General features: G+C 37.8%; 1 protein-coding gene across 4 annotated transcripts in view; it reads left to right on the top strand.

Annotated features, from left to right (window-relative positions):
- The window catches only part of RBMS3 (RNA binding motif single stranded interacting protein 3), a gene marked incomplete at both ends in the record, with an annotated part of 445352 nt that overhangs the window by 340172 nt on the left and 77331 nt on the right, over nt 1–27849 (top strand). For 3 of the 4 annotated variants that reach the window (XM_082306039.1, XM_082306038.1, XM_082306037.1), the window contains one exon: nt 21592–21698. In XM_082306039.1, the coding sequence (XP_082162165.1) occupies nt 21592–21698 (107 nt within the window). Of the gene's footprint in view, nt 1–21591; nt 21741–27849 lie in introns of all 4 variants that reach the window. The other variant, XM_082306036.1, reaches the window with a different exon arrangement.

Below are 27849 nucleotides of genomic sequence, written 5' to 3'. Positions count from 1 at the left end.
ATTATATTGTCTCCCTAATTTAGATTGTACTCTTTGTGGCATAGATATTATCTTGGTATTTTCCAAGGCAGTATGCACGCACTGCTATGACTGCTTCTACTTCTAGTAATAACTGAATAATCACCTACTGAGTCTGTTCTTATTTCTGTGATTCTTACTGTACAGATGTGACACAATTAGTAGCTGACTGTTGAATCATTCTGAATGTTGGTGGTGTTAGGATATATGGACATAGGGTTTAAATTCTTGAACACGGGTGCAATACTTTGCTTTTGTTGTTTTCAGAAAAACACAGGGAAAGGCAGACAGTTTTTTGTTCAAATTTAATGTTAGAGTTAATTCCAAAGTGCCAAAAAATGGAAACACCATTCTGTGAAATGTTTCATAACTTAAGAATTTTGTTTCATAAGGTGGGCTAAAACACAATTTCAGTGTTTTCATATCCAAAAAACTCTAAAGCACAATATATGTCAGATACATAAAAATGAAATGTTTTAATGAAAACACCGAGAATAGCTAAAAGAAATATCTTAGGTGAAAATGGTGAGCAAAAGGACTCACAAAGAAAGTGTCAACAACAGCAATGTTGAACTTCAGCTTCTTTGATCTAATTTTCATTTTGTCACTCAAAACAGGAGAAGCTGGAGTCAAAGTTAGATATCTTTAGACAAGGGAACATGTTACAGAATTCAGGAAGAGCTGACAACCTTTAAAAGAAGTGCTCATTTTTTTCCCATTTAAAATTGAGAAGGAAACTTTTAAGTTGAAATAACAAAGAAAACTGAGAACAAGGACAGAAAATCTGAAAACAAACAGAAAACTTGGAACCAGATAAAAGTGCAGTATTTTATTTTATTCCCAAGTATTTATTATTCTGTCCAAAGTAATGTGATTTCACAGCATTTCTCTCCTGAATGAAAATCACAAAAGGTTCCTGCATTATGACCGAGCAGTAAAACCTCAGATATTTCAGTGGTCCTGAATATGAGTTTGAACTAACTTTCATTTGAGCTGTAACACCTTTTTCTTGGTCCATCTCTACTGTAAAATGTGCAATCTTTTTCTGTGTTGTATGTATCTGGAATGCAGAAGCATCTGTAAGTCTCCATCACAGTTCTCCTCATCCATCTTCATATCTCTGTTTGCGATGACACTACCAGAAAATTGGCATGAGTTATATTATTTGTGCATAAAGAACAGTGCCAGATATTGTGTTATATATTGTGTTATATTTCTGTTGTTTCTTGTTTCTTACTTCAGTGGTAAACGCTTTGTTTGTTGCTTGTAGGGTACATAATACAATAGCCTCCCTTGCACTCCAGTAATTCAAACCCATAATAATGGTGAGGGTGAGGATAAGACGTTCAGCCCAGTGTGCCACAGTATTATAGGAATAAAGTGGTCCATTTATGCCTTTAGGGTTTGGGGTTTTTTTTTTGGGGGGGGGGGTGGGGTGGGGTGGAGTGTCTTTGCATTATTCTGTAAATGAAATCATTGGGTTACTGAAACATGAAGCGATTTTTAACATGAAGCAATTTTTAGTCAAGATTTTTGCTTTTGATTTATTGAGTGCTGTTAGACTCAAGTCAACCAATTAGGTAGTCAAGAAATAAGAAAAAACAGAAAATAAGATGTCATCAAATATGGAATCATTCAGTGCAATAGGGAACGCGGGATTGGTAGGAAATTAAATCAGAAGGAAATTACCAAGTGAGAGCTGATATGAAATGGGCTGGAGCACAGGGTTGTTTAGATGAAGGACCATTTTGTTAACTTGCCATGTGATAGAGTACTGAAGAGCCCAGAATCTTCAAATACCCCACTCAGGAGAACTGGAGGAGGAAGTCAGCAGAGAGTATTGAGGTGAATATTTTTTGGTTTTATAATTTTTGGTTTTATGCTTTGAGTTTTGTAAAACATACGCATTTTCATGGTACTCCAAAAATGGGAACTTTTATTGTATCTAGCTCTGCATATATGTTCTGGCTATATCTAAAATGAAATACGCACATTTCAGAGAGCATGTGCTTTGGAAATGAGACCAGTACTGGCAAATATCCTAAACTGTATTCTTGTTTTCTTGCTTATTCTCAGTCCTGTATTTGCATCCTTACTAAACAAAGATGAAATAAATTGAAATGGCAACTGTTTTAAATGAGGACTAGTGAAACTGCTGTACAAATTACCTCACACACACTTTATTTTTGAAATACAAATTGTAAGAGGAGTAGCAGATGCCATTATGTAAATTCATTCTTCTAACAGTGATTTCAACCAAGTAAAGAAAATATGGTCAGAATTGTGTGTGGTGGATTTGCATAATTGCACGTCTGAAAGACTTAAGTGGTAATAACCATTGTTAAATTACTTTTGTAATATGATTTTTTTAAATTCAAACTAAAGTTTCAACAATTACTAATTGAAGGGAATTAACTAGGCATGACTGTTAAAAACAAACACAAGCCATTGTCAATCTGATTTTACAACTGAAATTGTATGATTTTCCTTGTTTAGCTTTGCTGGCTTCTCGCTTGTCGACCTTACCTTATTTAGTTCCTGGGGCCAATATTCGCATGTTCATATTGATCTCCAGAAAAGCCACATAAACTCTGATATGAAGATCTGATGAGATCCAGCTTTCAGAAAATAATTTTTAGCCATGTGTTGTGATGGGATTGGAAATGAAGATTGCACTGTAGTGATCTTAAAGCATGGTTGCTATTAGCAAACTGAATAAAACCATAGGACTCTCTCACATAAACTGGGTGGGAACACTTTCCATCATGTGATAGTACCGTACATTTTGAACATATATTTTATTCAGTATGCTTCCTTAATTTTGAAGTGATTGGGAAGACTGCAGAAAAAACGAAGGTAGGTTTAGAGGAAGGAGCCATGCATGGTGTCCCCATGCCTGAATCAACTGTCAGACGCGTGGTACAGTAAATTGGAACACCCTGCCCTGGGGTAGACCCTATGTCATTTTCCTTTTCTTGTTTCTTACAATAATGCAAGAGAGGCAAATACCGAGAATGTTTCTGCTGGTGGGTCATTGAAATCCTGGTCATGAAAGTCCATTCATATAAATGAATGCAGTCCACTGCGAATGATAGTGTTCAGATAGGTCAGAAACCATAGCAATTGCATTATGTACGGGGAGGCCTTACAGGCAAATAAATCTCCTGCATGTCATATGCTAACAAAGGTAGCAGATGTTGGATTTGGAAAAGAGAGGACCAAGAAGCAGAAGATTAATAATGGAAAAAAAGAGCTGGATAAATTTTAACCTACTTGAAAAGCACATTTGCAGCAGGATTTTCTTTCCTTTCTAAAAATTTTTTCATGCAAAATCTTTAGTTTTCTTTCTGACAGGAGGGTTGTTTTTGTTTTGTTTTTTTTTTTTTTTCTGAGTATAACTTGCATCAGTATAGAATGGTCCACACAGACAGTAGAGAAGGAGAGCTCTAGCCATGCCAGCATGTGGCAAAAATTTGCATTTTGATTCCTTCAGAGTGCATGCAAAAGGGGGGAAATCATTGCATATCCTCTTACCAGCATTTATTATTTTTAAAAGATGAGTGTCTAAAGGTAAAGCAGAAGGTGGCAAAAGTTGTAGAACAAAAAGTGCCATGTTGAGATGGGTGCTCTGCATGGTTCTAAGTAATTATTCTGATCACGTAGCGTAGGTGATTATGAAATATCGCGGGCAGACGTGCCAGTTCAGTTACACCCATTAACGATGAATCTTGCAAGAATCCCTACAGCTTCCCATCACTCAGTATCAGGCATTAAGATTGAATATAGGCATCAACATAGAAGATTACAGTCTCTGTAGAACCGACACTGGAGAACAGAGACAGGCAAGTCATCATCAGGCACAGAATTCTTCTGCTCAGAATAATTGCCTATTTGCTCTGCATTCCAGCTCTATTCCTTGGGCTTAGATCTCCTGCATATCTAGTTAGAACTTGCAGAATTAATATCAGGTTTCCTGTCACCTCACTCATTACTTCTGTCAGGGGAATTCAAGGAGGAAAGTCAAAAACATGTTTTTTAGAGGCTATTTCTTAAGGACTTCTCTTTTTTCTTTTTTGTTTAAATAGAAACCTGTCTGTTAGCATGTCAGGTTATTTCTTTAGGCTACACTGGAAAGGACATCTGAATAAATTGCGATTTTACAATACAGGTATTGTTGCTTGAAGATCATTATTGTGTTATCCTTTCTACCCACAGCCACACCTTCAAAAAAAAGAGACTTTAGAATGGAAAAAATAGGTCGAATAGCAGATTGGATGTGTTCTCTTTAGACTTCTCTTTCAGAAGACTTCTGTTCTTAGAGCATGGGAGCAATGCTTTGAATAATGTAGCAGTACAAAAACGTGCTTAATTTGTTTAATGTAGTGCTAGGAAATCTCGGTAGGCCTTCGTGTAAAGAATGATGATATACAGGTGGCATATTGAGAATCTTCACTGGAAAAAAAAAATTTATGTCTCGCTCCTAGTCATGTAGGATTCTGTCAAAGGAAAAAAAAAAAGGCCGATGATCCTTTAAACTTTTAAGTAGTTTTCTTTAGAAAGCTGACCTGCATTTTTATGCATTTATGAATGGAGTGGTACATGGACATGGAGTGCCAGAAGACCAATAATCACATGGTCCCACTGACTTCAACAGATTTATACTCACTGAGGAAGACCAAAAAAAGCAGTTTAATTCTTCATGCAGAGGAAATTTGAGTAAATGTATACAGTCCCAAAGATACACTCAGAACAATTGCTACTACAACCTGCTTTGTTTCAAAGAGTGTAAATGCTGTTATGGAAAATAAATTACTGGACTTTGTGAGTCACTGCCACTGAAATGAGTGAGTGTACTGGAATACTTACTAACTACTTCTCTTCCCTCAACATTGAGATTTTTTTCATTGTTTTATGCACACTCATATATGTCCCTCAAGTTCTAGCCATTATTTCCTCTCTGTGTTATAAAAATGTAAAGGATGTAATTTTCATTTCTTAATGATTATCACCATGATCTGCCTAATCGTTAATTAGCTAATAAATCCTTGCAATAGAGTAACAATGCCAGCCAGTATTTGACAGAAAAATATGTGTATTCTTATGCTGAACTGTCTTCCTTTGTCCTCACTCAACTGTTTTCATGTGGCAGATTTATTTTAAAGGTTCACATACACAAAATAATTATGAGTTTCCAACATAATTTTGGAACCATCTTGGAGAGAGTGTGTGTGAAGCAGTTCAACATGAAAGAGAAAAGTTAAAAATATGAGTTGATTTCGCTTCTCTGCTGTCATTGATCATAGAATCACAGAATGGTTTGGGTTGGAAGATCTTGGCTTTGTTGTTGTTTTAAAATATCATTCTGTACGTTATTAAAGTGAGGGAGCTTCAGATCACGCAAAAATTTTCTGGAACATAGATTTTATATCAGAATTGGAAATGAAATGAAAAGTAATGAGAAAAGAAATTAGGTTAAAAGGCCGGAAAACCCATTAGAAACTGTATGTTTATGTATTATCTAGCAAATCAAATGTCAGGGGAAGACATTTGTGAAATAATTATCAATCATTTAAAACAAAAAGGAAGCAAACAACAGAAGCCTACATTTTTATATTTCAGGGGCTAAATCTGGGCTGCTAAATCCATCAATAAAACAATTACATGGCATTATTCTGATTTTAAGAGATGTTGAACAGTCACAGCTTCCATCGTGGTCGCACCATCAGCAGCTTTGCTGCAAAGCTTCACTCCCCAGACATCATTTTCTGTTCAGAGGTAGCTCATTGGTGTTGAAGTGAGGGGTTTCACATCACACACGGAGGAGAGGAGACCATTGAAATCACGTTCACCGGAGTTGTCAGAGCCATAGTCTGCAAGCTGAACAATGTTGACAGTAAATGTGGAGTGAGACCTGGGGATGGACGTGGGCCTTGCCAACAGGAAACTGGGTTTACAAAAAATAAAGAATATTGATTGCGAAGCAGCAAGACAATAAATGCAGGGAAGAAAATGACTGTTCTGTTTTCCCTTCAAGTTTCCCTTGTGCAGGCATTCAGATTTGTGCATGCTATTCTCTAAGGCCTCAGTGTCTTGAACTGCCTCTTTACTTGTGCCTAAGACTGTTCGACATAGGGACGTGGTAGGAAAATCTCAGAGGTTTGCGAAAGTAGGTAAATTTTGGATACTCAACTGTACTTTGCTATTCTTGAAATCAGGCTGCAAAACTTCTTGAAAGTAAACAGGGACAAGTCTATATTTAGCTAAACTGAATTTTATAAGTACAGACTCATTTCTGTCTGTCTTCGCAATAGCATCATCTTTGGCCTTATATGAAGATGACAGTGATGTGAGTACAACCTATTAGGTGACATTGCCCTCCAGGGATATAGGAGTGTGAGCTTGGAATAGCTCAACAGTAAATAATACAGGTTTGTTTGAAGCTTTAGATAGCTGCACTTTGACTGTTCTGATGTTCTGTATTTGATAACTTTCCACAGATACCTGGTAACATGCACATATGTAGATATGCGTATGTATATATGTTATGTGCAGAGACACAAACACACACAGAGAAATGTATCTATGTACACCTATAATGGCATCCAATCCTTATTATCGTTACAAGCTCAATTTTCATGGGCACTGTAGGTCGAGCTGTCTTCTGATGAAGCATTGTAGTGAGTTGATTGTGGCATTGCAAACTTGGATCGGTGAAAGAGATCTTTCCTCAAATGGAGTGAAGTGGGAAATGAGGCTGAGAAAATAGGGCACCTAGGCAGAGCTCTTTCAGGAGGGTTATCTTGTGAATAAATACTGCACAAGAACTCACGAGATCTGTACTCAGTGACTGTGTGACACTGGACAACTTGCATTATCCCTGTGCTACAGCTCATCTCTTTGTGAAACAAAGAAAATACTTCACTACCTACTGGGAGAATGAATTCATTAGTGCTTGTGAGGTGTTTGCAAACAAAGTCTGTGGTAAGCGCCATAAAAAAACCGCACCTTATTAAATATACAAAAAGTGGCAGCAGAAGTTACCTTGAAGGAGCATGGCATGACACAGCTTGAGAACTACATAAGCATGCTTGTACCCTAATCCTGCAATAGTAGTACATGTTGCATAATGTAAATATGAATAGTTGAGTTAGTATGAGAAGACGCTCCTACAACGGAATTATAAAGCAGGAATAAGAGATACAGGATTAATCCTGGAATAACTCTGTGTTCATTTTATATGTTATGTAAACACAGTAAAAACTGTTAATAAAAGCAAGTTTGATCCAAGCTGACCATTTCAAATAAGTATATTTTTTCTTCTAGTACTGTAAAGCAAGTCTTCTTGGTACAAATGTGCAATATTATTCTGGTTTGGCACAAAGGCATCCTCAACCAAGAGCTTTTGCCCAAATGCACTTTCATCTTTGCTTATCTAGGGGCAAAAGCAGCCTAGTGCGAACAGGCTGGACTGAGCCCGGAGGCACTGTGATTGCATCCGATGTCACACGTGCTTGTATTTCTGTCCAGGAAATATGTTCTGTCCAGGCTAGTTAAAAACCCAGTGCACATACCATGTAGCCAACCAGTAAGTTTCCAGGAAATCTCATATGACTCTGTCCCACTGAATGCACAATTTGATAGATGCACGTTAATTATATGGCACATGTCCAACTAGTCCAGTTCTCTGGGCACCTCAGACAGAGGTGCAGGCAACGAATCTTAGATTTTTCATCTCCGACTCCACTAGCAAGTCCATGCTGGCCTATTCAATAAAGCTTCTCTTGGCATGGCGTCTTGGTGTCACTGGTTATCTTATCTCCAGTATTAGAAGTTCTTCCTTCTCAATTCAGAGCTGAGTTTTAGAGCCTGAGGCTCTGTCCTCCCCACTGGTAACAGCCCAAGAAGTGGAACTGTACTGCATAGGAATAACAAATGGCAGCATTTTTAACCATTTGTTGTGGCTCCTTTTAGGATCAACAATCAACTAGAATCCTGATTCTGAATAAAATCTGTGTTTCCATTATTCCCCTCCTCAACAGTGCTATTAAAACTATAAATAAACTGCTTTCTACCATGTTTTAGAGTTATCATCAAGTCTCATGAGGCAGTACAGTATTCTGTTAATTGTGTCGCATTAATACTGACATCAGTGTGTTGTGGTTCATTATTATCTCAATTATTCATTATTATCTCAATTCTGGAGATTTTATTTGTGTGCAGATCCTAGCTGAAGTGTTTGGAGAACTTTTGGAAAAATTTGGGTAGTATTCATGCTTTTGTTACTCAGTTTTTACCTTACCCTTCATTTAAACTTCATTGTTCCTCTTCTGACCATCCTCAGGACTGTGGAATTTTTCTTCCGTCTCTAGATCTGTACCAGAAAATGCTCTAGAAAAGGTTTTCTCCCTCTTACTTCAGTCTGTCTGTCTCTCACCAGGTTGCAAAGTTCACTACTGAGCTGGCCTTCTCATGGCAGGCGAAAGCCATGAGGTCTCTGCTAGGCCTGCCACATTCCTCAAAGTAGAAAAGTTGCAGCCCTTTAATTCTTACTCTACTGTGTTGTCTTCACGTTTTATTAGCAGCGTGGAGTAGACTTTGTTCTTTGTCTCCAGGGAAATACTACATTGTAAGCAATAAAGTTGGCAAAAAGAAAAAAAAAAAAAGAAAGGAAGGAAACTGAGAGCCAGATTAGCATCTCTGTTAACAGCAGAGTGAAAAATATGATCACATTTGCAATGGACTCTTATTAAGCTGGTGGAAATTGCAACCCAGAGGTCATACACATAGTCACTGGCAGCAGAATGTTGTCACTCCCTGCTGGCTGATTCATGAAATCATTTGCTCTGAAGAAAATTGCTGCTTCACATCAGTTGGAGACAGCTTTTGTCAGGCCAGACTCTGATACTGCTGTTTGGTTGTAATCATGCTTTGAATAGAGTTGCACACAGACTCATCATGTCGACATGGCTGTATCCACAGGCCTGCAAACCAAGGAAGGATCCCACCCAAATGGGGACAAAGCCTTAAAGAATGGTTGGATTTTGGTGTCAGAGCCTGCTGCTGTTTCTCATAACATAATTTATCTGGCAGAGAGGTTCTTGCTGTGTTATCTTTCATGTAGTTATCTCTAATTTTATCTCCTGTGGCACATAAGTTTTGGGTCATCTATAGAGTTTTGAGATAAGCTTTTAAACTGACTTTGATAACAGAGCCTTGGTGGTTTTGTGTAGAGGAGACTCTACAATCTCCTTAGTTTCATTCATGTTTTGATGCCATATAATTACTCTGAGACCATCTACAGTCTTAGTGGGTTCCTCATAGTGCAACAGAACAGGTCTTCAGTCTCTGTTTTCAGATAAAACCACAATTTTTATGAACTTCCGTCATTCTGTTTGCTGTAGGCAGTGACATTTAGCCCATCCATTTGCTTTTTCAGTTGTAGTGTTTTCTTGCTGCAATCTTTGTACTTGTGAAGGCCTCTGTTGTAATCCAGAAATGGATAAGGACATGAGTTGCATTTGTTCTTGTGTGAAGCTAGAACATTTTCAAGGGCAATTTAGAAGTATCCCGCTTCCTGCTCTTCCTGGTTTTCCCTTCATTTTCTTTAGGTGTTTTTCTTCGCCTATTTCTATACCTTATTTTTCTTTTTCAGCTATTCTTCCTTGTTGTGCTTGGCTTGCTCCTGTTCTTATTATTCCAGTATTTTTAACTGAAAGAGTACAGGAAGGATTGATTTTTACTTTTCCAAGCTTAGCATTGAAGTCACATTCCTTTCGTATTTTTGGACCCATGGCAAAGCAGGATCTAGCATGACCTTCATACAACCTCTGAGACATGTATTGCACAGAGGTAAAGAAGATTAGGCTATCACTCAGTCTCTAATATGTAAGTTTGCTTCCTTCTCTACCCTCAGCTGACAGCTTTGCACTTGAAAATTTGAGAAGGGTTTAGTATTATCTATTTAATATTCTAGGATATTGTCTCAGATGGCAATAAAGGATTTTTAAACTGTTAGAATTTTCCTTATGTCATAGCGTATTAGATTTAGTGTTGGGATCATCGACACATTTTGAAAAGAGCTAAGAAGTATGAGTAAGATCTTCCATTGTCTCGGGAAAAGATGATAATTTCACTTTTTTTTCTTTCCCTTGGATAAAGTATTGTCATAAATAGGTGATTTACTGGAAAATTCCCAGTGAAGCCATGTGCAGTTTTCTGTCATGGAAATCACAGGTACAGTTGTGCCTTGAAGGCAGAGACTTTAAGCTGGTGCAAAGCCTCCATGTCCTGGCAGGAGCTCCAGGTGGTGATACGCTTGAAGGGCTTGTTGCCACCTTGCCCTTCAAGGAAATGGAGTCACTGAGCAATTTTTTTTTCCAAGGCCTTTTCTTCCTTTCCCGGCACATACATGCCAGTGCCACATTTGCTTCCTACCTGCAGGCACTTGGCGAGGGGAGCAGTGACGTTCAGTTGAGTAGCACCCAGAAAGCCTGTCTTGCAGACTCGGGGCTTGGAAGTTGCCGTGAGGAGCAGCCAATGCATCAAATTGGAGCTGCAGGGGGTTTTGGTGTGTCCTGTGGTGCTGCCTAGCCGGCAGTCCATGTTCTGAGCTGCTGCTCGCCCCTTCTGCCGGGGAGAAGGAAGGAAAGGGTATCAGTGTCCTTTACTTATATGTTGTTTATGAAGTCCTCCCTCCCTCCCTCTGGGCCTGTTTACAGGAGAAGATGGTAGAGCACACAGTGAGGTTTTGTGGTACACAGTAATTATCCTGTCCATGGTGTTTAGCGTGATTTGGATATTCTCTACTACAGCAAAATGAACTCCTGCCTTTAAGAATCAGTCAGTCACCATCTCGTAAATGCTTTGTGCTGTGTAACCTATACCCAGCCACGGTTCTGACACAGTCAGGGTCAAATCCACTTTTTAAAGGTGTTCCTGCATTTAAGAGAGGAAGTTGGCGATGCTGTGTGTTAGCTACTAGCAAACTCCCTCATTTTAGGGCATACGCATTATATCTTCCAGTGAATGCAGAAGAATAAAATGAAAGAAGGGCAATAACAATAAAAAAAAGAATTTTCCCTTCAGATTTTCCTTCTTTCCCACAGTAGTGGCAAAATTATATTGCTCAGCTATGTTAGAGATTATAAGTGATTGGAGTTTTTGCTGCTGCACCCAGTAGTCGTTGGAATGTGTGTTAATTAGAACTGATTTAAATAAAAGGATTTTCATTAGGCAGTCTGAGAAAAATAAATCTGAATATTTCTGAATATTTTTGAACTGTTGAACAGATGGATAGCTGGTTAAAAATTGAGTTTATTTTTTCATTTACACAGGAATATTTCATGCATCCCCACTCATCAGTGCTTCTAGGAATATGCTGTTTCAGCTCTGATATCAAGAAGGTTATGTTACTGCTTTGACCATGCACAGGGCATCTTGACCCAAACCAAATCTTTTTTCGTATTATAAGAATTTTCTACTGCTACTTCTTCACAGGCTATGAGTAGAGCTGCAGATAATGTTAGCATTATATATATGCCCACTTTTTTATTGCAGTGACCATTCGCAAAGACAGAACAAATGTGTCTTTCCCCACAATCAGTAAACAAGATGTAGTGTTTAAACATGTATGTCTGAATTAAATAAGCTAATGGTCCTAACTGAAGCATTTTTTCCTCACGCAGTTTAGCACTGGATTGCATAAGCTCTTCTGGACATTAATGGTATACATATGTTGGAGTGTGAGCAGCGAATGCCAAGACCGAACCTTAATTAGTCAAAAATAAATGTCTGTGTACAGCAATTATCATTATGCTGGTGGAAAGAAATCATTGTATTGACATAAGACATTTGGCCAGGTTTCCTTGTTTATAGTGAAAACATATGTTTGAAAAGAATTGTCTTTTCTCCGTAACGTTAGTTCTAGCAGTGTCACACAGACAAGGAATGATGTGATGGTTATGGTCTGTTTTATCTAAATAAATACTAGTAAAAAGTAAGAAGTAATTTAATAAAATTAAATTTAAAATAAATCAATTCAATGCTAAATAATAAAGAAATACTTAAACAGCTACATGAAATAGCCTGTTATTAGCAGAGCCAGAATTAATTCTTTGTACTGCATAAATTCCAATCATTTTGTCTCTGGACTGTCAGTACAACTAAGTTTTTCTTAGTGGGATAATAGCAAGTCTCTGTGATCAATAACATTAGTTTATGAGAATAGTAAAAATAGATTTTATAGCAGAAGCGCAGAGCTATTGTTTTGAGAAGCAGCTTCAGATAAAAGCTTTGCATTTGCTCTTTTCTCCCGAGACTACTAAAGAGAACACTAAAAAGTAAAATGGGTGACCGCAGAAGCAAGTAGGGTCACCCATTACCAGGGATTCATTTTATTTCCATTAGAGGGGAACTAGAAAGCATCTCACACTATTTGTACCTGATTTTCCATTATAAATTACAGTACATGAGATCACTTAAAAATCGCTGAGCCTTTCAGATAAAGCTGACTCTGTTGCTGTTCCTTAATAATTGAACAGTAAGAAATACAAGATCTCCATTTTCATCCAAACAAAATAACTTCTGAGATTATGGGAGAGGGCAAAAAGGTATATGAAGTACAATCTTCCTAGAAGCTCGTAGGGCATTCTCAGAGGGGATTTAAATAGTGGGATTGTGTTCACATTTAGAGGATGAGGTTTTTTCAGTCGACTTCTACCTGCAGATTGGAGTCCGGGGACCACACACTCAGCTGGTGTATGTTGGTACAGGAGCATTCAAGTGGTACATCAGTATGAAGTAAATGCACTAAAGTCAGGGTGCTACTTGTTTAAGACCATGATCCAGCTCAGACCTGTCCTCTAGTTCACTGCTGCAACATATGAACTTTCAGCTTTAATGCTTATCTGGGATGAGGGGCAATACAGTGAGACAGCAGAACCTCACTCTCTAGTTTTTTGCTGAAAACTAGTTCCTGATGACAGGCAGGCAGTTGTCTTGACTTTCTGTACATGTTGTTACTAATAAGACGGGATTGCAGCTTTCAGTTTAAAGACCCAATAAAATACTAGCACCTGTAATTTCTGAGTGGTGGCACTGAAAGAAAAATGCTGGGAGATAAAACAAAGTTCGTAAGAGAGACTCCAACATAACTGCTGCCATATTTACTTCCAGTTCAAGTCATAGGCTAGAAGCCTGTGCTAAAAGCTGTTGAAGGTATTGAAAGTGTTCTCATCAACTTCACTGGATCTTGGGATCTTGGATTGGATATTATTCACCTGATCCATCCTAGTTCCTTGTCACACGTGGCAGAACCGTGTGCCCGTGTGGCAAGTCATGGTCTAGGAATTCACAATGAAAAGCAGTAAAACGTTTACAATGCTTTCAGGAATATTTGTTAAGTTTGGCATTTTTTTTCATTTCACTTGAAGGAATCAACTCCTGCCCAAACATGTGTAGTATAATAAGCCTCTGTAGCAGTAATTGTACAAGAAGCCAATGGCATAAAAATGGTAAAAGCAACCTCTTTTTTTTTTTTTTTTTTTTTTAATAAATCATGGAAGTCAGAATCCCAGATGGTAATTAGCATTTGTAAAATCTATAAAAAAACACAAAAATATATATTTTTTTTGTTCGTTGAAAACCGTTCACACTTGTCAGCTATTGTCAACAGGGAGAAACTCTTGATAGGGGACCATTGCATTATCATATCTTTATTCTACTAATTACTTGCATAGTTTCCAGAAAGACTATGTAGACTCTTCTTTCTTTTTGCTTAGTTACTCTGGCATGAGAGAAATACAGGGGAGCTGGGGCACATAAATGCCACACAAAAATTCTCCAAGCATGGAAAGGTGGGTTGGTTTCTTAAGCATTCACTTTTTAACGGTGCTGGTTGAGCAAGTGTGGCGCTTTGCTCTTTTAACAAAATAGCATTTTATATCTACTTGTTTCAGTGTGTATTTATCATCTGTCTCACAGATAATATGTGAAGTGCTTTGAATTACTTGTAACCAATACTCCTCTTCAAAATATGATACTGTCTCAATTTTTTGGTACATGGCTCTTCCAGTAAGGCAGGATTCCAAGGGAGTCTATCAAAGTGGTTTTTGCAGGAGGTATTAACCCAGCCAAATTCTACGGTTTGTTATTAGAATTGGCACATTAAAACAATGTGCCCCAAATTTCAGTTGGTTATGGGTCCTGTCTGAAAGTCATGGAGAATATGGATCTAAGCACAGATGTGTGAAATGATTTCTGCAAACTGATGCACATACTTAGTTGGTTTCATTGCACAGTCGTTCGATAAAAGGACCTCCTCTTTTGTTGTAAAGGCTCTTCGAGAAATTTAAAAACTGCAAAACAAATTGCTCCTCAAAGACCCCACTTCCTTTTCATCCCATAGTTTAAGGTTGTGAAGAGCTGTCATAGCACTGGGCGCAAAGGATGAACTACAGCTGATATTTTTCAGCTTTACACCAGAGACCTCCAGTGGGGCAGAACTTTGCTGTATCATCAAGTTGGAGAAGCTGCTTTCTCTGGCAAAAATCACAGGCCTGACTGCTCTTGCTCACAGCTACCTCAAATTTAAAATTGACTTCAGTAGAGTGGCTTTGGATTCACTGAGAATCTCTCTCTAACTTCTGTGACCTCTAATTCAAGCCTTACGAGTAAAATAAAGGCAGAATCCAACATTAAAGTACACTGTATTATTTAATTAGTTATTAATTAATAAAGTTAATTAATTAACTCCTTAATTCTGTTCAGGATTTGCTCCTCATCCATTTGTGTTCTCCTCTGGAGACCAGCACTAGAGCTGGTGGAGAAGCCGAGTTTGTTAAAATAAAGCTATGCCATCATGTTACAACATTTCAGCACTGTTTTAATACTGCGTTTCAGCTTTGCTATTTTGATTGATTTTATTTAAGTTTGAATACCATATCGAAGCATCTGTTTCTATACATTATCTCCATAAAATAATGTATTGAGTTAACGCTGTCTGTTATAACAGTTTCTCCTTATCAACAACATTGGAATGGAGCATTTTAATAGGTCTGAATCAGGCGCTCTCAATCTGCTCTGCTGTTGAAAATTTAAAAACTAAAATAGTTTTTTAAACAAAAACCAACTGTAAAATGAATGTTGCAGTTACTCATAGAAAGGAGATTCTAGTTTCTGATCCACTCTAACAAATCTTTATGGGTGCTTCTGCGACGATATGATTAAGTATAACTTTTCTATGTAGTATCTGGAGTGTTTGCATTGATAGCAACAAGATCTGGACCACACTTCACAGGTGGCATGCTGTTTCTCCAACGTATGCATATGGTTAGCTGTTCTACCTGCTCTAAGTAATTTCCGTTTCACAGAATAAAAACACTAACTTCATGCTTGACACACTGTTTCTCCTCTGGGATTTATTTTCCTTTTCTAATATATTCTTGCTCTTTAGAAATAATCGTTATACAAAAAGATGAAAGGATTGCTCCCCATTTCTTAAGACAAAGGGGTGAGCTGGAGATAATTACTTAAGCTGTAATACAGCTTATCAAAAGTAAATCACTTTTTTTTTTTTCCTTGCTAGCCAAACAGATGTTTGCTTTTTAATTGTTGCTTTGGGCTAATTTTTTGTTATGTAAAGCTGTTTCCCAAATTTCTATAATTATATTGTGAAAGTGGTATGTTGTAGAAACTAAAATGCAATGTTAACTCACTGTTTTGCTTTCATAATCAGCTGTATAAGTCCACTGAATATCATGTAGTTAATTGTAAACCTACTGGACAAATATGCTGTATATTGTTTGGCCTGTGTAAAAGCACCGGCTCTTGCAAAAACACTGAGCAGCAAGGAATCATCTGAACATGTAATAGGGTGCTTTCATTATACTTCTATGTATATATGTTAGGGTCTCTCCTGCGACATCACATCCAGTATCGGGGACTTCTGGGACAAAATCTATTACTCCACCAAATTATCAACTCTGTCCTTCAACAAGTCAAGCATTCCATGTGGGATAGGATGATGTGTTTATTTGCTTCATTACCACGGTTTCCTTAGTCGGCTAACGCGTTGTCCTTACATGTCCTTTTGTCCTTTCATGTCATGTACCATCTTTTGTAATTCTTCATCTTCATTTTCCAAGAGCAGAATGGCTATGATTGTGTTTTCTAATCTTCCTTGAAGTTTGTGTTTTGCTTATTTATGACTTTGGGATGAATAAGTACTGTGTGACAGAACTTTCCTAGAAGCCAGTGGACTCACTAGAGCAGAGTGTCGCTCTCTTGGTGGGGTCCTGAAACTTTTACAATTTTAAAGCTTACAACAGCAAAATTCATTTTGTAAATAAACTCTGTGGGTTTTGTAAAGACCATAATCCTGCTGGGTACATCCATGTGAGCTCAGGTATAGAATCAGAACCTTAACTTGCTCTGTCCTGCTTTGCTTCTAGAGCTTTTGTGTCTCTCATGTCTTCCTCTGAAATACTGTATGAGTAAACAGGTCTGCTTACAAAGTGGCTTTGATGTTCCTGTAGGGTGAAGTTTTTCTTAAATACCAAAAATGATTGATCTGTGGCAGACAAAGGGGTTGGTTCTTGCAGGGATGTTTCAATCAGGTATTCTGTGTGATTTGCACATGAAAATGTTATCAAAATACTTAAAATTTGGAAGAGAGTTAAGAAGAAAAATAGTTATCAAAGCTTGATCAGTTTGGATGCTTGGTGTAATTGTGAACTCAATTATTTCTCTGCTCCTTTTTTATTGTGAAGGAGGATTTGCCAAGGCTGAAAAATAAATTCATCCAACTTTCTCATAAAAACATACTTTGAAAAAGATCATTGACTGTGCATTGACCATTCATTGATGTACCAATGACTTTCTCATCATTTTTCTTCACATTAACAAAATGAAGGTATTTAAAGATCCACATGAATGTTCACAATGCACTTGTTGCTAGGATATCTACTAGAAATGTTACTTTCATTTTTGCACAAGATGAGAAGAAGAGATTAAACTCTTCCTGACATGCTTGAAAATATTCTGTCTTCACAAATATTCATAGTGAAAGCAGTTAAAATACATAAATATGTTCTTGTTATTACTTTTTTATATATGTAATTCCTGCCATTGCTGGGCAGATGATGCTATATGACTGAATTGGAAGTTGTGGAGAACAAGCTTTTCTCAGTAACTCTTAAGATAGAAAAAGTTTCTAAGCACCTGAAATAACGAAAAAGATTCACTGAATGCAAATGACAGCTTTCATCTTCCTTTATGAAGCACATGCTCATGAATATATACATTTTTGCATATGTAGAAGCTGAAGTGTATCTGCCTTCCGATGAATGAAAGGATAAGGAAATTATGTATTCAGAACTAGTTAGAAGTTTGCTTTTTTTGTTGAATTCTCCCATTTAATTGAAGTTGCTTTCCTGAGACGGCACATTTCTAAGAGGCTGCCAGATTCAAGAAGGGGACACTGTTATCCCCATCTCCTTCCATCTAAAGGTTTTGTCCTATTTTAAAAACCAGTGTTGCTTTGGGTAATATAACAGCCTTCTGGCAGTTCAGTGCTGTCTGTCTGCACAGTCTGTCCATCTAAAGCAGCAGAGCATGAGAAGCTGATCTCCTAAGGGAATTCCAACAATATTGACAGGCTTGACTGACATAAGACCAGTCTCTCTCTCTTTCACCTCCACTGAACTCTTAGAGTAAATTCAGGGCCTGATTGAAGAGAGATAGGGCTTCAGCCATTGACTTCCATGGGAACAGAATTTGAACACTAGCAACTACTGCCCTCTCCTAAAGCAGCCCTGAATATCTTGGCAAATGCTGTTTAGAAGCACTATCAATTTGATCCCGCTTCCTTCTCAGGACTGAAAGCCAAGTTCAGGGCTATTTATGTCTTATTAACTAGAGCAGGCTTTGGGTGGGAACTACCGCAAGCATTTAAATCTTCTCCTTGAAGAATGGGTTATGGCTTAATGAACCTTGTTCACGTTAAAGCTGTTATTTATTCTTGATATTTCTATTTGTTACTGTCAGGTAGAAGTCAAAGAAAGAGCAGTGCCTTTTACCTTGAAGAGTTTATCAGGATGGAATAGCCTGAAATTTGTCTCAAGTGAATCAATTCTCACTTTTCTGACAGGAAAATACCAACCGTAGATTTTCCAGATATGCTTCAAAATACCACACATGCTCAAAACTTTGAGGATGTCAAGAACCATACAAAAAGATGTGCTTATCAGTTCAGAATATGAACATCTACAGATATCCAAATTACATTTTCTAATAAGTCAGCAGTGCAAAAGGTGAGAGAAGAGGCAGGGACACAAGCATTTATTTTCAGCCAGTGTGTTCATACAGAAGAAAAGGAGAAAAGTAAAAATTCAGTCCATAAATTGAAGAGTGTCTGTCTGGAATGGAAGAGAGCAAAAGCAGAAAAAGTTTAAAAGATTCCTCTTTTTCCTTCCTCCCCTTCTGAAGTATTTGGGCGTAAAATATCCCACTTCTGCTGCAGTCCTTCAATATTATTCACATAACGCTGATATTGTTTGAATAGTTCCTAAATATTTTCTTTTTTAATTGATAACCATACTACCTAATTGTGATTTTTTTTCTTGTCTGAAGTAAATGTATTATTTTTAAAGCACTTCTGACATTTCATGAAACCATTAAAAGAGAATTATACTTAGAAATACTTTTGCTGATATAGTGGAATAGGATATGCTCTTTCCGGTATCTTCTGTTGTTATCTATTTGATTAGTAAGAGTAAGTACTAATGTCAAATATTCATGGGCATCTGATCTTGCAAAGCCTAGAGAACCTTTCTTACAAGGGATTTCAAGAGGGCTGAAGTAAACCAGAGATGTGAGTTCTAATGTGTACTTAGAGCAACATGTTTGAACTCCTAAGACTCTTTTACACTCTACCTTATGTCCTGACAGAAGACAGATTATTAATTTGATTTCTTTATGTTTTGAGGTTGGTTACCATAGTTGTTTCCAGATGTAAACCATTAAGACCTACACCACTTCAGAGCCAATAAATTAATTTTCTGTCTTTCTGGTTGTAATGTGCTATGTGCCTGTGTTTTTTAAAACAAAAAAACAAACAAAAACAAAACAAAAAACAAAACAAAACAACAACAAACAACCCCAAACCATCTTATCTGGACTCTGTCTTCCCATCAGAACATTTTCTTTTGATCTTTTTGCTTATGTTAATGTTGATCAACACAGATCGACTTTTTCCCCAGAATTCCCCTCAATTTGCTGTACGGGAATATAACCTCCCATGCAGAAACTTGCCTGTGAAGGGCATGGTACTGTTGTCCTTTTCCATCTTCTTCCCTACCTCCTGAAAAGTCTGTACAATGTTTTTCACATTTTTTCTAGATGGAGGGGAGTAAAGTTGTTTGGCAGTTCTGTTCAATCTCAGTTAACTTTAGGAAGCCCCAAGTTAACAAATAAGAGGTCACCAGATGGTAATGCTGGATATTGGGAATTGCAGAAATGGCAACAGCTTCCTATTTGTGGTTGGCTAATATAAAGAGAGGATATGTAGTAAACCATATGATTTCCTAGCTTGCTCAACCGCATCATAGTATATGGGCTAATACCACATGTGTACATTAGCAGATGATCATGGCATGTGTAAATATCCAATGTGCAAATTGTTTTTACATGCTCCTCCTAATGGTATTGTATGCTGCTTGATAGTTGTTCAGTGCCTAAAACAAAAAGCTTTTGAAACTTCAGATGTGATGTTTAATAGGTCTTTCTCTAATGCTGGCTTAGCACCTGCTCCTCCCTCACAGTCACATCAAAGTGAATTGTAAGTAACCACTCTGAAATCACGCAGCATCGCGCTGTGGAGTAAAACCGGTGAAAGTGCAGGGCAATCAGCCCTGTAAAATCTCCCCATCTGCAGAAAGAATCTCCATGGCCACCTGGATGCTTTTAAACCTTCATTATTTTAAATTTAAAATGGTTGGCTGAGCATTGCTTCTACCAAAATCTGATACAATAATCGAAGTCAGAGGTGGGGAAGGACCTCTGGGGTCACACAGTCGAGATTTCTGCCAATAATGGATTGTTCCCTGCAGTTCAGTTTCTGGTGACCTTGGAAATTACTAGCCTGGTAAAATGGTAATGAAAAAACAAAGCTGTTAAAGCTTCAGAAGTAACCAAAGCGATGCTGTCCCAGTGCGAAATTGTGGTTTTGATGTGAGATTCCCTATGTGCATTGCTCCTTGGTTGCAGTTTTCAAGTGATCACAGTTTTAATCTACACTTTCTGACCCAGTTTGAGCTGGCTGTAACTAAGAGGTTGGGAGAGGTGAGCTTGTTTTAATATTATATGAACTTATCCTTTAACCAGATCATAATTTTTATTACAAATAAATAAGTCAGCAACTTGACTAACCCCTCTACCATAACATTTCCTTTGTGTCCCTGAGCTTTTATTCTTTCAACATTTCTAGCCTCCCAGAAACAGGACACAAGGAGGAAAAAACAGATTTCTTGCTTTTTTCCATCAAAACCCCTGGTTAATTAGTTACAGCCTCTACTTGTCGTGCCTGGGAATCAAAAAATTCCTGCAAAAATTCATATGTGACACATCATTTTTAGATTTCTTTCAACCAAGCCAATATTGGTTTACTTCTCTGTTGGTGTCGGCAATAAAGGACAATCCTGACATACACCTAATGAAGCGGGTAGAATTTGGCCCCTCTTTTAAGAAGGAGGCAGCAAAGGCAAGCTCCCACCAGCAAGCTAATTACAGTTTTGGCTGAAAATGGTTTGGGAGGCTGTTAAACGCTGGGTAGATGGGGAAAGATCCCAAGACAGAAAGCTCCCTTTCTGTTGTACCCATTTGATGTGTGGTAATTTCATCACTGGGGGGCCCTATTGTGAGCTGCCTTTTGGGGTGTGCAGCTCTGAAATTCCTTTCTTGCCAGGGCTCCGGCCCCCCTGACTATTGTATTCACACACACCAGATCTCAGTTGGAGAGGAAAGGGGTTTTCTTAGCTGCCAACTTGCTTAAAAGAGGAGTTAAGAGGAAAAGAAAGCTAATTGGACTGTGCTTGGCAAAAGTCTCTATTTTATTCTGTTTATTCAGATTTTTAAAGGATTGGGTGCCGAGAAACACAAAAATAGTGAGAACACTTATTCCTTAAACAGTCTTGCAAAGTTTTTACAATAAAAACAGAAAGCTGCTTTACTGAAGTATTGTTTATCCTTGCACTAATGCTGGTCATGAATACGTGTCTGACTTAGCTGGAACTAATGCCTGACTCTACTATTCCACTACAGCAACTTAACATTCTGCATAGGCTGATTATTTTTTCAACAATATTTGCTAAATTCTTTTAAGGGCTGCCAGTATATATTTTTTGAAGCTTAGTTAGTAAGAACAGCTGCCAGTGGAGTCAAGGCTAAAAGAGGCAAAAAATATCTGCAGAAGGCAAGATTTTACTTCAAAAGATCAGTATTACAAAGCACTACTGTTGCTGGTATAATCACTTTCTTTGGGGGGGATGCTAATATAGACTGGGTTTCTTGTCTTCACAGCCCCCACCGAGCCTTTGCTGTGCAAATTTGCTGACGGAGGGCAAAAGAAGCGCCAGAATCAAAGCAAATACACACAGAATGGAAGGCCGTGGCCCAGAGAAGGAGAGGTAAGTGCCACGCGGCAATTATTTTCCCGGGGTTTGGCAGAAGTCAGCTGCAGACCTGGAGGTCTACCGTTCAGGGCTACGAAGAAATCAGATTGCACACAAAACACAATAGTTTCACACAGAAAAAGGTACATAAGCAGGGGGGAGAGGGAGGCTTATAATAATGTGCGGAGTATAAAGTTACAGGAAAAGACGATTTCAGAGCTTGGTGCAGAGCTGTGCGTAGCCTTGTCCCACCGCGAGCGCTCTGTCTGCAGCTGGACCTGAGCCCAGTATTCTCTTTACTGGTGTGCCATCAGCAGCTGTAGTGTACCTTTTATAAACCCCAAATCAATTTACTCTTAAGCAACTCAACAATGTTATTTCTTCTATATAGTTCCTGGTGATAAAACATCATCAGGGAATAGGCAGGCTGTTAGAAAAGGGAAAGATGCACTTGCACATTCAAATGTATGGTCCATGGAAAAGTTTCTCAAAACCTTATCTGAGCTGGGCTCTTCATTCTGTCCAAGACAAACCAGTTTACAGTAGCCTTGGCTCCATCATGTGCACAAAGTTAAAAAAAATCTAATGGTTGCTTTCTGCTCAGCTGCAAACAGTCTGTTACTGGAGTTTCCTTTCTGTGTTCTCGTACATGAAGTGACTCCAAATGTGGGGGAATTTAGAAAGGAATTGATTTGACTCTTCAAGAGTTTGTTTACTCTTCTTGAATGTTGTTATAGGATAAAGACACTTGAATAAATGAGGTAGATCTGGTCATAGTACCTTCTTATGCATGATGATAGCTACAAAGGCTAAGGACTTACAAGTATTTCCATCCTAAACACCCATTCTTTGTGTTTATGATTGAGACTTCAAGGAAAAAAAAAGGATGTTGCTCAGTTGTAACCCACTAGAATACAAGTTGGGTTTTTTTGTTGTTGTTGGGGTTTTTTTGGTGGGTTTGCTACATTTACTTCAATTTTACAAAGCAAATAAATAAGAAAACTATTTGGTATAAGTTACCTGTTTCTAGAGGTTTTCTGCTTTTTTGTAACTACTCGATTTTGCTAGCTGATACTTTTCAGACCATTAGCTTATGACATATATACCCTAGCACGATTAGTGAGCTCTTCAAACAAACATAAAGGCCTCTTGAAAGCACAGAAATTTCTCCCTCCAGCAATGTGGTTATTGTACACTGTTCCAACAGCAGTGCTCCAAAATATTCTTAGCTTTGTGGGATGAAAGTGCCAGTGTGGCAGCCACATTTGCTATAAGAGATTGCAGAAGTCTCCAGAGAGTCATTGCAGTCTCTTATGTCATATGTCTCAAAAAATGAAGACGTCTTCTTAGGAACCATTATGGTTTGTCATGTTAAGGGTCTACTGAGGAACAAGTGCCCAGGAAGTACTTCAAGCGGTAGACTCATGACGTCATATACAGAGCTTGAAAAACAAAGGTCTATTTATATAGGAGACAATAATAAACCCTCAATAAGGTCAACAATCCATATTTTAAAGACTTCTAAATCCCTGTTTAAATAGTAAATGCCATTGTAGCTATTATCTCCACTGTTCTATACTTCCTTCAGTTCAAATCAATAAACAAGAGAATAGAAAGTTAAAGCCAACAAGTCACCATTATGCCTGTGGCCTCAGGGCATCAGCTTATTACATCGTACTTAGTTCATTTGCTGCTAGTGGAGTGGCTCATATTAAGCACAGTGATATCCCTGTGACCTAGAGGCAGGGTGTGGTTGGTGTGTTTATAGTATCAACATTTAAAAACTAATTTTCACTGCTGGGAGACATCATTCCTTATTGTTGTTCACAGTCAACTACAGAGCTGTTGTCATGGTATAATCTACAAATGTGGAAAGATTGTAAAGATACAAACTCAGAAATATTTCAGGCTAGGAATGTGCTCTGTTTTCTTAGATTTTCTTAGATTTTTGCTGTTTACTAACATCTGGTTAATACCTTACTGCACATTGGATATTTACTACTCAAAGCATCGAAGACAAGAATGCATGTTCTCTTTTAAGGTGACTCATTTATTGGATTTCTTCCCCACCGTTGTTAGTTTTCTTATTTCCAATGTAAAATCCTTGTGTAATTACTCTTATATTTTATATGCAATAGGGTTTTTCTGACTCTTTGTCCTTCAATGATCTTACTCAAATCACGATGTACCATTCAGTTGTTCTCTGTGTAGCAGCACTCGGGTAACCTTCCTACAATTATTCCTGTCAACTTTAATTTCTTTAAAAAAGAACAGGCAGTCAGTAGTGAGAAATAATTGATATATAACAAGTGTCATAGTTCTGATTACAAATGGGATCTGGAAATACTCCATGAACCTCTGCTTTTTCTTGGTTTCTTCCCCAAAGAAAAGCATTGAAATAGCGTCCAAGAGATTACTCCCTGGCCAAATCCTGTGGTATCTAGACCAAGATGTATTTGGCTATTGTTCAGATAAGCCTTTGCATTCTTGAATACTTATGTGAAGGACTTCTGAGGTTTAACCAGCATTAACACTGAGTGTGCATGAGGATGATTGCTTGGAAGGACAGACCCCGGAGAAATGGCACTAACAGTTCTGTAACTGGCCTCAAATTTGAGTATGCGAAGCAGAGACAGGCAGCAGTGCCCAGTACTCTGCTGCAGGGGGGAAATGGCAGGAGATTTAGTGAGGAGGAGCAGGTTTTACCTCTCTGGCCATGCTGTTCTCAGAGATTTTGCTCTCTTTTATGGAGAGCTTCCAGGGAATTTTATAAGAGAGCATTACTTTTTTTGGTAAAGTTTTCAGGCCATACTGCAGAATGTAATAGAAAATCTTACTCCTATCATCCATTTTTGTAGATTGCTTCATAACCATATAGAAGTACTTTAGTTGGCTGTTAGATTGGCTTACCTTTTAAAGTCAAGTCTTCAGGAATACACTGAATTCCTCTAGGGCTTTTCAGGGGGGTTTTTTGGTACTTGGTTACTTGGCCAATTGTAACCAGGGAATAATGCCTGACCTTGAATAGCACTTTCTAGTCCTTACCCTTCCACTCTTGTTTGAAGCCTCAGGAAATACTCAGGAGATTTACTGAGGCATTTGACTCAGGCTTTGTGATGGCTGACCAGTTCTGGACTAAGGGGCCGAGAGCTTAGATTGCTGATGGCTTTGTAAAAGGCTGTCAAATTAGGCATCTAACATACAGGTGCAATTAATGTACAGTGAAACCTGCAAATGTTGGAAATCTTTGCAGTAAAATTCTGACCTAATAACTGAGTTAGTAGTTTAATTTTTTTTATTTCAATATAGTTTTTTTCTGAGTCACACTGGTTTAATTCAGCACTCTGTTTTGAAATTTTGCCTGACAAGATCGTGTTGAGATGGTGATAGAGGGTAATCATATTCAATTTCTGTCTGTAAAATATTTGATTTAATTTACCTCCAAATTGCAATTGACAAGTGTAGAGGTGGGTGACATTTCTCCAAAAAATGTTCATTAGCTGAAAATGCATCTGGGGAGTCAAAAGTAGTTACAAATTGAGATCAGATTGGATTAAAAACCGAAACTTAAATTTTACAACATAATCTTTTATTGCAGATTTACTGAAACTTTGTTTTGGTTATTCAGAAATAAAATCTTTTGAGATGTGTATTTAAGAGGGGGTTTATCTGAAATTTATCTGGTAGAAAGGGAGAAATCTCACATAAATTGAAAACAAAAGAAATGCTTTGCATCAGCCCGAAGTTTATTACTGTTTACATTCTTCTAGAAAGAACAGTTCTAGAAATGGTAGCCTTTCTATATCTGGTCAGCCCAAACTGATTAAGGTTTTTTTAACAGTCACAATATTTTGAAACCTTTGATACTTCGTTTGCAAGTTTCTGTAAAATTTAGACCATTTAAATATTTGCATTGTCTTTCTTGCAAGAAAATATCACCATTACAGTATTGGTGCATATATCACAACAGCAACATGCACTATTGAATGCAACCCCCTTGTCATTGAATTTGGTCTGAGGTCTGTAATGATATTTAATAATCGCCACCAGTAATTCTTCTATTGATGGCTTTCTTGCTTGTGTAATCTGGGTTACATTTTTGTTTCTCAATAGCCAAGAGGTTAGCCTCCATTTCCTCCCCTTCCCTCTCTTCCTCCTTTCCCCCTTTCTCCTTTGTTTTCTTTCAAGATCAGTTGGTGAAATGTCTGAAGAATTAAACATGTTTTTAATTCTTTCTTAAAAAAATAAGATGACCTAGTAGTTTGGGAATGTTGCTTTTGTTAACAGTTTCTCTTTTTATCTGCTACTCATTACAATTTTGTCTAATATAAACAGTAATTTAGAGAGAAAAACATACAATAGGTAATTTGAGAGACTTCCTGATTTTTTTGTAAAGTCAGTACCAGTGAAGGGCTGAAGCAGTTGATCCTCGGTGCCAGGCGTCCCTTCTTTACCAACAGCAGGCATTTAGAAATGATTAGTAGGTCTGTTCCAGGCCCATTTATAACTGAGACATAGATTTCTTTTTATACTTCTAAGGAGATAGGTACAACTTAGTTGGGTTCCATAACCCTCAGTGTCTAGGACTGATGTGGTTTATACCTAGACAAATAATTTTTCCTTTTCTGTGGGAGACAATTTCCAGGCCTTTCCAGATATGCAGTAGTACCCTCATATGCAAACCATGCACAAAGACATTTACTATATATTTAGCGTGCATGTAAGTTAGACATTGGTCAGTATTTTGCATGCTTATTTTCAGCAAAAGCTTAGTTTAGCAAAGAGAGGCACTGAACCTGAAGACAAGCCTACACAGAGGGAGAAAGTAGAAGGGCAAAAGGTAACTGGCAAATAAGTGAAAAGATACAGAGCAATGAGTTAAAAATTCTTCCTGACACAAGACACTGTCAGTGTGGGCAACGTTTTGAAAAGGTGCCTAAGTGGCACAAATACCAAAGCCCAGTTTAAATGGTTGGATTTTGAGCTTCTAAAGCAGATAAAAATATTTTAAAATAATGACCTATATGAAATCACTATCCCTGAAATCAGGATTTTAAAAGGGATCGCTTTTACTCATAATAAGGGCCATGGTTTGGTTAAAGCAGAATCAGGACTCTCTGAGATTAGTTTTCTTAGTTTTCATTTTGGCTTTGGATTTCCTTCTGTGGTGAAAAACGTCATGCCGTTTGCCCCAGAAATTTTCTTACAGTTGATTTTTCCTCTGAATTCTGCTGCTGCAATAGTGTTTCTTACGCAGAATAAACAGATACTGGAGACAGGGGGAAAGGACGTATCTTTTTCTGCACTCTGCTGTATCCCCAACAGATATTTGGTGGGCTGTCATTTTCAGTAGTGCTGCAAGCCATCCCTGGAAGTCTTCCCAACTCACTGTAACACACACATCTAGTGTGCAGATGTGACGTTAATCCACAGCTGATTTAACACTGGATCAGACTGATGGTAAAACAGGTGTGCCAGATCCCCAAAAGCAGATGGTTCATAGACTTGAAGATGGCAAGGTTAAATATATCAGTTGGCTGTGGAAACAGAATAATTATACTGTATTATATATGTCTCTATGAGGAGGATATTATCTTCTTTTTTTTCTTTTTGACTTTTGTAAACTTCAGCACTTAGCTTTTAACTCATCAGATAAATTGAAGTGGAAACAAAGTGACTCAACACAGAGAACAGAAGCTGTGTAGTTTAGACTTCTAGTCCAGTTCCGTAGAGCAAAAAGGGTTTCTTGCCATTCATTTGGATATCTGAACTTGTCATTGTGTTTATCAGCTCAACCTCTGACCTTCTGAGGTTTACGAATCACTTCCCAAGTTTGACCTCAATATGATATATTTTTCTCTCCACGACCACTTTTTTCCTCAGAACTTGCAGCTGCTTAAGGAGGACACATCACTGGGAAATGCTCCATTTCTTTCATATGCATCTATATATTTAAGAAGTGTCACATTTACATTCTGGATTTCTCCTTCTCTAAAAAAGAAAGGTGTTTTTTATTCAGAATTAAATTCAGAAATATTTCTAATAATGTGGAATGTTTCTGACAGAACTGTTTAAGCAAAGGAAGGAACTCTGCCAAGTTAACTTTACTGCTGACTGAGCTTATTTTATTAAATCAGTGTTCTAAACGAATCTCATTTGGGTTGTT

The sequence above is a fragment of the Platalea leucorodia genome, assembly GCF_965183815.1.
Source record: "Platalea leucorodia genome assembly, chromosome: 1".
Lineage (NCBI taxonomy): Eukaryota > Metazoa > Chordata > Aves > Pelecaniformes > Threskiornithidae > Platalea > Platalea leucorodia.
Note: the sequence above shows the minus strand (reverse complement) of the source record. Positions and strands in the feature narration are given on the sequence as shown.